This window comes from Henckelia pumila, chromosome 1 (genome assembly GCF_033568475.1).
Source record: "Henckelia pumila isolate YLH828 chromosome 1, ASM3356847v2, whole genome shotgun sequence".
NCBI classification, from domain to species: domain Eukaryota; kingdom Viridiplantae; phylum Streptophyta; class Magnoliopsida; order Lamiales; family Gesneriaceae; genus Henckelia; species Henckelia pumila.
In genome coordinates, this window is record NC_133120.1 from 134,976,026 (window position 1) to 134,987,722 (window position 11,697).

General features: G+C 37.4%; 1 protein-coding gene across 1 annotated transcript; it reads right to left on the minus strand.

Moving 5' to 3' along the window:
- Positions 1-7,646: 7,646 nt before the first annotated feature.
- LOC140874051 (uncharacterized) lies at positions 7,647-8,153 on the minus strand. Its single transcript, XM_073277327.1, has one exon. It carries the CDS (start codon positions 8,151-8,153, stop codon positions 7,647-7,649), a length of 507 nt encoding a protein of 168 aa, XP_073133428.1.
- Between the last annotated feature and the right edge of the window lie 3,544 nt (positions 8,154-11,697).

An 11,697-nucleotide genomic window follows, 5' to 3' on the forward strand; every position in this document is an offset into this window, starting at 1 on the left:
TAATCTTGAAAATGCCACATTCCGAGTTGACAATAATCATACATGTGACCATCTGCTAGAGGCATCTATCAATACCATAAAATATCGAAATGGTCCACATGGTGGATGAATTGGCCCACAAATATCACCCTAAATACGTTCAAGAAATATGGATGATTCTGTTTAAATTTTAGCTGGCGATAGTCTTATAATAAGTTTTCTAAGAGAACATGCTTTACATTGAAACTTATTATTCTTAAAGATCTTCTGGTCTTTCAACGGATGACCATGCGTATTTTCAATAATTATTCCAGCATTATTGAACCAGGATGTCCCAATCGATCATGCCATTTAGTTAATATTGAAGAACTATTAACCACCATATTTGATTCGATTGGCCTTATATGTGTATAATGCAATCCAGTAGGGAGCATTGATAATTTTTCAATCACATATTTCTTTCCTGATTTTTATGTGGTAAAACACATATATTTCTGATTTTCACCAGTTATTTTCTCAGTATCATACCCATGAGAATATATGTCATTAAAACTCAACAAATTTCTTTTTGATTGTGGTGAATATAAAGCATCATTTATCAGAAATTTTGTACCATTTGGTAACAAAAATTGTGCTTTACCACAACCTTCAATCAAGTCTACAGGACCTGATATTGTATTCACCATTGTTTTTTGTTGGTTTTATTTCCAAGAAATATCTTTCATCTCGCAAAATAGTGTGTGTTGTACCACTATCCGATATGCAAATTTCCATTATATTATTTCCATATTTGCTCATAGCATTTTCCATATCAAACTTCACAAAAATGCAATAAAAAAAAATTAAGTACAATACAAATGCAAAATATAACATGCTTTATAATACAAGAATGCATGAAAAATACAAATTTGTTACAATCTAGTCCCACCAATATTTTAATCAATGTTTTCGAAATCATTCAAAAAATCTGCAGCATTGAAACTAGTTGAACCAATTAAATGGTCACTATTTTCAACAAAATTGGTCTCTTTTCCTTTTCCCTTTATCGATTCTTTATAGAGCTTACAAAGGTGCTCAGGGGCTCGACAAGTACGTGACCAATGTCCCGGAGTGCCACATCTATAACAAATAGAGGTGTCAAAATGGGCCAACGGGGCGGGCCGGCCCACAACCTGTCATAACTCACCATTAGGCGGGGCGGGGCGGGGCGGGCCAGCCCATCTTTTAGGCGGGTTGAGAAAATGCCAACCCAACCCACCTATTTTAGGTGGCGAAACAGGCCAACCCGACGGGCTCACGTGTAAATTGGCGGGTTTTTGCGGGCCAACTCGCAACCCACCATTAGGCGGGGCGGCCCACCTTTTAGGCGGGTTGGGAAATTGCCAACCCAACCCACCAATTTTGTATGGCGGGGCGGGCCAATCCGACGGGCCTAGCTCATTTTGACACCTCTAATAACAAACACTCTCAGTTCTTTTTGAGTGATTTTCATTTTCACTCCTGTTTTCATGTTGCCTTTTTGGTGGGTGATTTGTGACGTTCTTTTGAGATGAGTTATTTAAGTAACTATCTCGATTATATCCACGGCCTCGACCATGACCGTGATCATTTCTACGTCCACGACCATGCCCACCTTCTCGTCCTCGCCCACGACCAAAATCTTGTTTATGCCTTTGATTTTGGTTTTCATTTTTCATTACGACATTTGCTTCAGGAAATGTCGTTGATCTAGTGGGTCGGGATTGATGATTTCTTATTAACAATTCGTTGTTCTTTTCTGCCACAACAAGACATGCAATAAGTTCAGAATATCTCATAAAACCACGCACTCTGTACTGTTGCTGTAGAGTTATATTTGATGCGTGAAAAGTGGAAAAAAGTTTCTCAAGCATTTCCATCTCTGTGACTTCAAGTCCACAGAATTTTTATTGCGAGACTATTCGATACATCGCAGAATTATAATCACTGACTTTTTTAAAGTCTTGGAATCTCAACGTATTCCATTCATCACGGGCGGTCGAAAGTATCGCTTCCCTTATATGCTCAAATCTTTCTTTCAACCCTTTCCATAAAATCATTGGGTCTTTTTCTGTGAGATACTCATATTTCAACCCTTCATCAAGATGTCGGCGTAAGAAAATCATTGCCTTTGCTTTATCTTGTGAGGTTGATATATTAATTTCTTTGATGGTATCACTTAGGCCCAATGACTCAAGATGCATCTCTACATCGAGAGTCCATGGAATATAATTCTTTCCAGTGATATCGAGCGCAAAGAATTCAATATTTTTCAAATTTGACATGGTGGTACTAGAAAAATAACAATGCATTTTATTAGTTAATTTTCATTAATATGACAATACAAAATAATGGAAGAACGAAGATTACAAGTGCTTGTACAAATAGAGAAAAAGTATGTGGTGGAAAATCGCTGGTGATTACAAGACTCGTGAGCATGATGATCATAATCGTTATGAAAAATAGCCTTAGAAATGCCATCATCTTCATCTTTGAAAAACGAGAAAATATTCTGAGAGAAAGAATGAATTTTGGTGTGATTAAAAATGAGTTTGAGTGATCATATTTATAGGCAAAAATCTAATCGTTTATGACCGTTTGTGACCGTTGGGGGTAAGAAAAAAAATGATTATGTGTTGAATAAAAATTTGTGATAATCATGCGATTCATATAATGATAATCATAATTAAATAATTATGTATATCATATCACATTATTATAAGGTCGGCGCTGTAGACATCCTTTTATATAATATTGTGAAATTATACAAATATAATTAGTATAAAGTCAGGTATAGTATATCATATCACATTATTATAAGATCGGTGTCACAGACAACCTTTTATATAATATTTTGAAATTATAAAAATATAATTAGTATAAAGTCAGGTATAGTATATCATATCACATTATTATAAGATCGGTGTCATAGACAACCTTTTATATAATATTGTGAAATTATACAAGTATAATTAGTATAAAGTCAGGTATAGTATATCATATCACATTATTATAAGATCGGTGTCATAGACAGCCTTTTATATAATATTGTGAAATTATACAAATATAGTTAGTATATATACATAATAAATATATATCATATCACGTTATTATAAGGTCGGTGTCATAGACAGCCTTTTATATAATAACATGAAATTATATATTAATATATACACAATAAAAATATATAAACAGTAAAAATGAATATTCTTACTTGTTGAATATTTTTGACTTCTTCTTGTATTTTGGAGCGTCGAAAATTATAGAGAACCTTCGAGCGATCGTGCTGATAAAGTGTTGTGAAAAAGTAAAAATTTATGGTAAAAAGTAAAAACTCTAAAACTCAAAATATATCAAACTCTAAACTTCACAATATTTTTCTCTCTCAATTCAATTGTGTATTTCTTCACAAATGGAGAGACCTATTTATAGATCTCATTTGGAGATTAGTCCAAAAATTAATACATCATCATCTACTTCATCACACACTAATTTTCAACATTTTACAACTCAATATTCAACATTCAACTCTAATATATATATATATATATATATATATATATATATATATATTATTTTCAACAGAAACTAATTTATAAAAGTGATGAAAATTGGGCTAGCTAGAAATTCATTTTGTTATATAAAAAAAAGAAAAAAACTAACAAAAGAATAATGCAATAAAAGTAAATTTTCAATATATCAAAAGTATTACATGGGTGATATGTGATGTTGTACGAAATCGTGTAACCCTAAATAAGAGTCTCCGTGTGACCAGTCTATCAGGTTGGACACTACCTTTGATAGACCACTGCTCCTCACGTGCTTAATCCAGTAAAATTAGGGTCATCACATGAGTCACGAAATGAGGTTAGAGGCACCAGGGGATGTCCGGCAAAAACCCTCCGATGCTCAAGTCAGCGATCAACTCAAAATATGTACTCAGACTAAAGAGCATTTAGAGCATAAATTGATATATGAGAATGTTTACCTAGAAATGAAAAAATTTCCTATTTATAGAATTCCTCAAGTTGGAACATGAACTTGAAAACTCATGGGCAATTCTTTGGACTAAAGATTATTCAATTATGAGCCCACTTGTGGGCTTAATTATTATGTTATAATTCCAACACTCATGATCGTATCTTTAGTTGCTTTTAATTTGTTTTTACACTAATATATATCAGAAGCCCTCCACTCTCGATCGACTAAAATTAATTGAAGGTGATCGAGAGTAGTACTCCAGTCCTAATAATAATAATAATAATAATAATAATAATAATAATAATAAATAAATAAATAAATAAATAAATAAATAAATAAGTGAAAATATATCCATGAAACTGGCTTTCAACGAAATGGCCACAAGCAAATATACTTTGCTTTGAATTCTCAGTTTGTAGCTTTAATCCACTCACCTCTTCTCTATAGAAAGGCCCCACAGGCCACAACTATCACTCTCCTCACGACACACTCCGCCGCAACGTCAAGTCACTAGATTTCTCCATATAAAACACTTTGTGTAAAATTAATAGCATCTTAGACTCTTTGTTTTAAAAAAAAATTAACATAAAAACTCCTATGAGAAGATATAAATGTGTCCGAGATTGTATAATATAAGGGTGAAATGTGCTACATTTTAAAAAACTGAGGGATGCATTAGCCTATTAATATTTTTTAGGAAGTTTTATAATTTTTAAACTTTTCACAGGGGAGATAAATGCAATTTGCCCTACATAATTATATATAATATACATGTTCATAATTGCGTTGTTTGAATGCCTATATTTTGCAAGACTTTCTCCTTCCTTTCTGCTTTTTTTTTTAAGTTCTGGAATCGAGAACTCCATTTTTTTTTCCTTTTTCTTCTTCTTTTTTTCTTGCTTCTTGTTTCTTGGTGGGTGCTTTGTGAGTGGGCCGAGGAGTGACGAATGGGTACGGTTTGGCGGTGCTTGGTCGGAGCTATTTTTGGGCGGCGGCTTGCTCCCTCTCCCCTCTTTTTTTTTTTAATTGTAGTCTCTTGAACTCCAGTTTCTTGTTCTTCGACAATCATGAATAGACATGATTTTGCCCAGGGTTCCTGTTTTTTGTTTTTGTGTTTTAGATTACCCAGTAATGGTGTTTCGATCATCTTGACAGCGAGCTGCGCTGGTTCAACCGAGGGATATAATGACTCAGGTTAGTGGGGTGGATGGCTTGTTGACAGGGCTGCCAGATTTTTGGATACTAGAGTTTGACGATGACGAGTCCAGGGGTATTCACTAGAGATTTGAGAGGATTAGTGGTGATGGTTGGGGTTTGGGCTGGGTAATTGATGGATTGCATGTGTGGGTTGGGCACTATCCGGCAGACTGATGCAGTGGTTCCGCCTCTTATTTGCGGCTGCCGTGATTTGATTAGGGATCTTGATTGAGAAGGTGGTGGGTATAATTTTACCAGTGATGGCGATCAGGAGATGGGTTTGGTTTTGCGTTGAAGAATGGGATAGATTTGGGTTTCTATTTGGTTTATGGATCTCGGGCTTTTGGGCTGCGGAATTTTGGGTTTTGGTGGGTTGATCCTTGGTTTTGGGTATGGGTCTGGGTTGGTTAGGCTGGTTGGGTTACGAGCCTGTTGATGAGTTAGTAGGGTTGTGGGCCTGGGTTATTTTCTGGTTGGATAATGGGATGGTCGGGTTATGGGCCTGGCGGGTTGGGCATGGGTTTGGATTTTAGGTTTTTGGACTTGGGTTTTTTGTTTGTTACGAGATTTTTTTGGGAATTAGGCTAGTGAGCCCTTAGTTTAATGAATTGGGTTTCGGGAATTGGCTAAAATCTAATTTGTCACTAGGCTAACTCTATGATTCGTGAATACCTTTCGAACGGGTCCTACACCGCAACATTGCTTCTTATGAGTAGCTGATAGATTAAAACAATTTGCAGGGTGCGCACCTCGTGGGAAAGAGTACTCCTTATTAATGGCTAGTCATGGGCCAACTCCCATTGTGTTATTAGTTTTAATGATGACGAAGCTTCAGATACTTGCTTTTATTATTCTGACAGTCTCTTCCTTCTGAGCGACCTGAATTCTTTGGGTGATATGTCCTTCTTTTGTGATTTGGGTTCTCCGAGTGAATGTGGGTCTATGGATGCGCTAGGGACTTGCATACGTAACGGGGACGCCTCCCTCTTGGAGCTAATAATTTTAGGAACTTGCACATGATCTAAACCAGGTTATCCGAGTAGTCTATGGCATGTTCAAAATTCGACAACTCTTTTCTTCGGGGTAAATTTGGTTCTCTAGGTTATTTATACCCTTCAAATGATATACTTTATGTACTATCATATGGATAACATTATCCCTGTGATTTTTTCTCTCTAGGAGGTTTAGGCTCTTTGGTGGCTCAGATCCTCTTGGAAGCATTCTTCAGGGGACTTAAATCTCTTAGGTGATTTTGTTTTGTGATAGTCCTGTTCTTCTAAAAGTGACATGTTTATCCGGATTGTCTTATTCTCTTGGAGTAGCATGTTCAACCGAATTGACTTGTTCTCCCATTGATTTACGAATAACATCGTGATGCATAACATGAAGGACTTGGGAGTGGATCAGACTCCCGATATTTTGTCTCACGGGAAGTCCTAAACCTACCTCTTGGTTGGTAAGTATCCCAGGACTTAATTTATTGTCGTGATCTCTTACAAAGTCGGCATTTTAGTTATCCTGCAGGGCTGGTCTGGCCTCTTATGCATGAATGACTTTTACTGAATTCACGGGTCTAAATTTTTAGTTAAGCATCGCGGATAGGAGTTAATGTTTTTACGCATGTTGGGGATTTGTTGATAATGCAGACTGAAAATTTCATTGAACTCGTAACAATGGAGGCTACATTGCACAACCTGAAATAACTAAAGAAAGAGGAAAACATTTAGGCAAAACATGAAATAGCTAAGGCCAAAGTCAATAATTATCTATCCAATTTTGCACTCTGGTAGATGAATTGTTTACGATTGAGCTGCTTCATCCTTGATTCTAATTAGAGATGGCCTAGAATTTATTCAATGAGGTTCCAGTTTTCGGTCCTCTCACTCTCTACGAAATCCTCTTAAACCCCAAGACACTCTCTCGCAATGCAACTTTTGCCTAATACTTTTCCTACTCCACATGGGGTTGGGAATTTCAACTTTGCGGCTGAGAGGTGAAAGCATGCATGAGAGAATGTCCTCCTTACACAACTCTAAGAAGATCTTTTTTCGCATTCGCCATGTCATCACGAGCTAGCCCCGTAGTTATCACCACAATTACTCCTCCAATGGACATGTGTTATTCCCAAAGATCTTTAGGATGCATGTCATCTCGTTGCTGGTTATTTTTAACAACAAAGTCTCCCAAGTATCCTTTTTCAATCAACTTCTCTATTTCAACTCGCAAGTTGTGGCAATATTCTGTCGTGTGCCCTTTATCTTTATGGAAATCACAATATTTGTCAGATCATTGACACTTTGAATTTTCTTTCATCAGGTGTATGGGTCTTAGTAAGCCTTGTTGTTCAGCTATAACAAGAATGTCGGACAAACGAGCTTTCAATGGAGTGTATTGAAAGTGTGTGCTATTAGATGTCTTTTTCTCTTCTTCACTTTGTACTTCTTGTCTTTTTTCTTCTCATTTTTTGTTTCCTACGCCAGGTTTTCCTCGTGTTTTCTCTTCATGAGATAATGAGGTTCTATAGTCTCTTCTACACGGATACATTTCACCGCCATTTCTAACAATTCTTCCAGAGTATTTGGAGGTTTTCCGGCTATTGATTCTTTGAATTTACATTGACGAAGATTCTGTTGCATGATCCCCTCCAGCAAGTCATGATTATCATGCGGAACCTCATGGATGGCCTGAGTGAATCGCTGTATGAATTCCCTTAGGGTTTCTCCTCCTCCTTGGACTATCGAGAACAAGTATGCTGCTATTTTTGAATACTTCCTATTAATGAAAAATTTGTGAAAGAAACGTCTAGTAAGTTCTTCCAAACTTCCTATCTTCCCTGGGGGTAGCTTTTTTAACCGAGTGAGGGCTTGTCCTGATAAGGTGGTTCGAAAGATTTTACAGTACGCCACATCGCTGATGTCATAAAGGTCAGCCTTTGCGTAGAATCTGTCCAAGTGATCCTGTGGATCCCCTTGTCCCATTAAATTCAGATAGGTTTGCTATTTTGACTCCTGCTGGCAATACCTCTGTCAAGATAGTGGTGTGAACAGACTGCGATGAGCGGACAAAATGGCTAAGGAGCCATCAGCTCCCTTGGCACATCGCAGCTCCCGAGGTAGGGGTGGTGATTAACTGTCTCATCTTCTTGAAGTTCAGTCCATTTTTTCATGTCACAAATGGAACTTCGTTAGTTCCAAATACCTTTTTTTCTTGTGGGACCCTCTCCGAGTGGTGTGAATGCACCCTTTTGCTCGGAGAACCCCTATTCCCACTGCCATGTTGTTGAGACACCAGGTACTATGCCATAGATTTAACTATATCCCTGGATGTTGCTTCCTCCATCAAGGCCTTCAGGACCTCTGGGGTGATTAGGAACTCTTGATTTTGCCGAGGAGCTGGAGGTGGGTGATTCGGTTCCTCTTCTGAATCATGAGTTGCATGTGATTGTGTTTGCATTCTCAGTGATGAGGTGACTTGTAACGACCCACTGTATCAAGACGGGTCTTTCCAGCGTGCTTATGTTCTCACTCACACGCACCCAAAGAAACTTTCCAGGGAGTCACCCATCCTAAAATTGCCCCAAGTCAAGCACGCTTAACTTTGGAGTTCTTATATGATGAGCTTACGAAAAGAAGATGCACCTTCTTGATATGAGTAGTACATATGAAATCTTTTTAAACTCTCCTCAAATATGTAGTCTCATACCTACATAGTCTCAGAATACCTCTCATTCCAGCAGGATCGGTTCATTCATGTCTTCCTCCGTCTAGAAGCCTACCAGGAGTTGCTCATTGTCTGTGCAACTTCTTGGCACCGGCGATCGCTCCTTGCCCCCTCAGCCTCGGGCGTTACATGCCCAATAGCTTCCGCTTGGTTCGTCCCTGAACCATACCGCACTAAGAGAGATCGTCTCTGATACCATTTGTAACGACCCACTGTATCAAGACGGGTCTTTCTAACGTGCTTATGTCCTCACTCACACGCACCCTGAGAAACTTTCCAGGGGGTCACCCTTCCTAAAATTGCCCCTAGTCAAGCACGCTTAACTTTGGAGTTGTTATATGATGAGCTCCCGAAAAGAAGATGCACCTTCTTGATATGAGTAGTACATATGAAATATTTTTAAGCTCTCATCAACTATGTAGTCCCATACCTACACAGTCTCAGAATCCTTCTCAATCCGGCAGGATCGGTTCATTCATGTCTCCCTCTGCCTAGAAGCCTACCAGGAGCCGCTCATTGTCCGTGAAACCTCTTGGCACCGGAGATCACTCCTTTACCCCTCAGCCCCGGGCATCACATGACTCGTTCCTATAGACGCGCCAAACTGATGCTGTACAAAATCTTGTAACCCTAAATAAGAGTCTCCGCGTGACCAGGCTATCAGGGTGAACAATAGTTTTGATAGACCAATTGCTCCTCACGTGTCCAATCGAGTAAAAATAGGGTCGTCACATGCATCACAAAATGAGGTTAGAGGCGATGGGGGATGTTTAGCAAAAACCCTCTGAAGCTCAAGTCAGTGATCAACTCAAAATATGTACTCACAAAAACTAAATATCTTTTAGAGCATAAATTAAGAGAATGAGAATGTGTACCTTAAAAATGGAGAAATGTCCTATTTATATAATTCCTCAATGGACCATGGGCTTGAAAGCTCACGGGCTATTCTTTGGACTAAAGATTCCTCAATTATGAGCCCGATTGTCAGATTAATGATTATGTTATAATTCTAACACTCACAGTCCGTATTTTGTACTAAAGATTCCTCAATTATCAGCCCCAGGCGTCACATGTAACTGTTACGTCCCGTATTTTTGGACATTTTCAAGAATTATGATGCAAAAAAATGTGGAATACATTTTTTTGTAAAACATGCATTGTGCTCATAGGTACAAAATATCATGCATAAAATTAAGTTCAATCAAAGCAATTCAAAATCTCATGTTTCATAACTCGTTTAAACTATCATTATACAAAGATGATGCTAACTCAAACAGGAACGCCAAAACTTCTTCACACATACAAAATTTGAAACTGTAAAATGCGCGATCACAAAATAACGTGTTTACAACAGGATTTGAATATTTAAATGACTTGCTAAAACATGCGATCAAATAAACGTGCATAATATTAATAAAATGTCTACGCTTCATGGACATGCTTGACATAAGGTTCTCGGACGTCCGTGCAATGCAAACTCTTCTCTCTTTTTCGACTACTCGGCCCCATGATCAACCTTTAAATATTTAATTTCTTCTTTTACATCTGCACCATACAAGTATAATAAGTAGGGATGACAACGGAGCGGGTTTGGGGCGGGTTTAGGAAAACCCGAGACCCGCCCCGCCTCCCCGTGGACCAGACCTGCCCCGCCCTGTGGATCCGGCGGGTCCAATCCGGGTTAGACCCGTTGGACCCGCCAAATTAAATACAATTTAAATTATATTAAATAAAATTTTAAATAAGTTAAAAAATTAACAAAGCATTATTAAATTTATTTTCCAAATTTATATTAATAATATTTAAGATAAAAAAATGTTTTTACAAGTTAAAATATATCATTTTTATCTAAATAATAATTAATAACTAAGGAAAAATCATAATAATATATTTTCATATTAAAATTATTTAAATCCAAAAATATTATAAACTCAAATTAGGGACAAAGTATTGATTATGTAATATAAATAATATAATTATATATTGTTAATATATAATTATATTATTTATATTTATATTTAATATATATATTTTTTGGCGGGGCGGGTTCGGCTAAACCCGGGATCCGCCCGGACCCGCATCTGGACCCGTTTGGCTGGGTCTAAACCCGTCCCGCCGGGCCGGGTTCAATGCGGGGTCGGTTTTAGACCCGACCCATTGCCATACCTAATAATGAATCTAAAGACTCAGCAAAAAACCTTCATTACATAGCTAATAAATAATAAAAATCATCATGTTTTGGACATGCAATACTTAAACATAAACATCATGCATAAAGACATATATGATAAAGTTCTTCATTTTGGGTGATGAAAAATGTGTAAATGTGGCAACCATTAGAGCTCTTGGGTCCCGTGATCACGGTCGTTTAGATCTGGCTAAGGGCCGGGTCAAACCCAAACCCGACCCGAAACCGGCCCGTGGTCAACGGGCCGATAACCGGATCAATGGGTTTGACCCGAAACCGTGACCGGTCCCGATCACGCTTTTTCATTATGAAACCCGCTGGCCCGGGTCGGCCTATTTTTAAATAATATAATTATTATTTTGTTAAAAATTTAAATAATATTATATAATATATTTAATACTGACACATGTTGAATTTGAACCCAAAGACCAAATGGTATTGAGGCACCACTCTTGCCACTAGGCCAAGAGATCATTTGGTATTAAAATGTGATTGAAAATAATTAAATATAATAAATTTTGTATACAAGATGTTTAAATTGAAATGTAATAGATTTTTTTATTGAGATAGATATAGTTTTTAATATAAGATGTTGAAAGTTGAAATATAATATA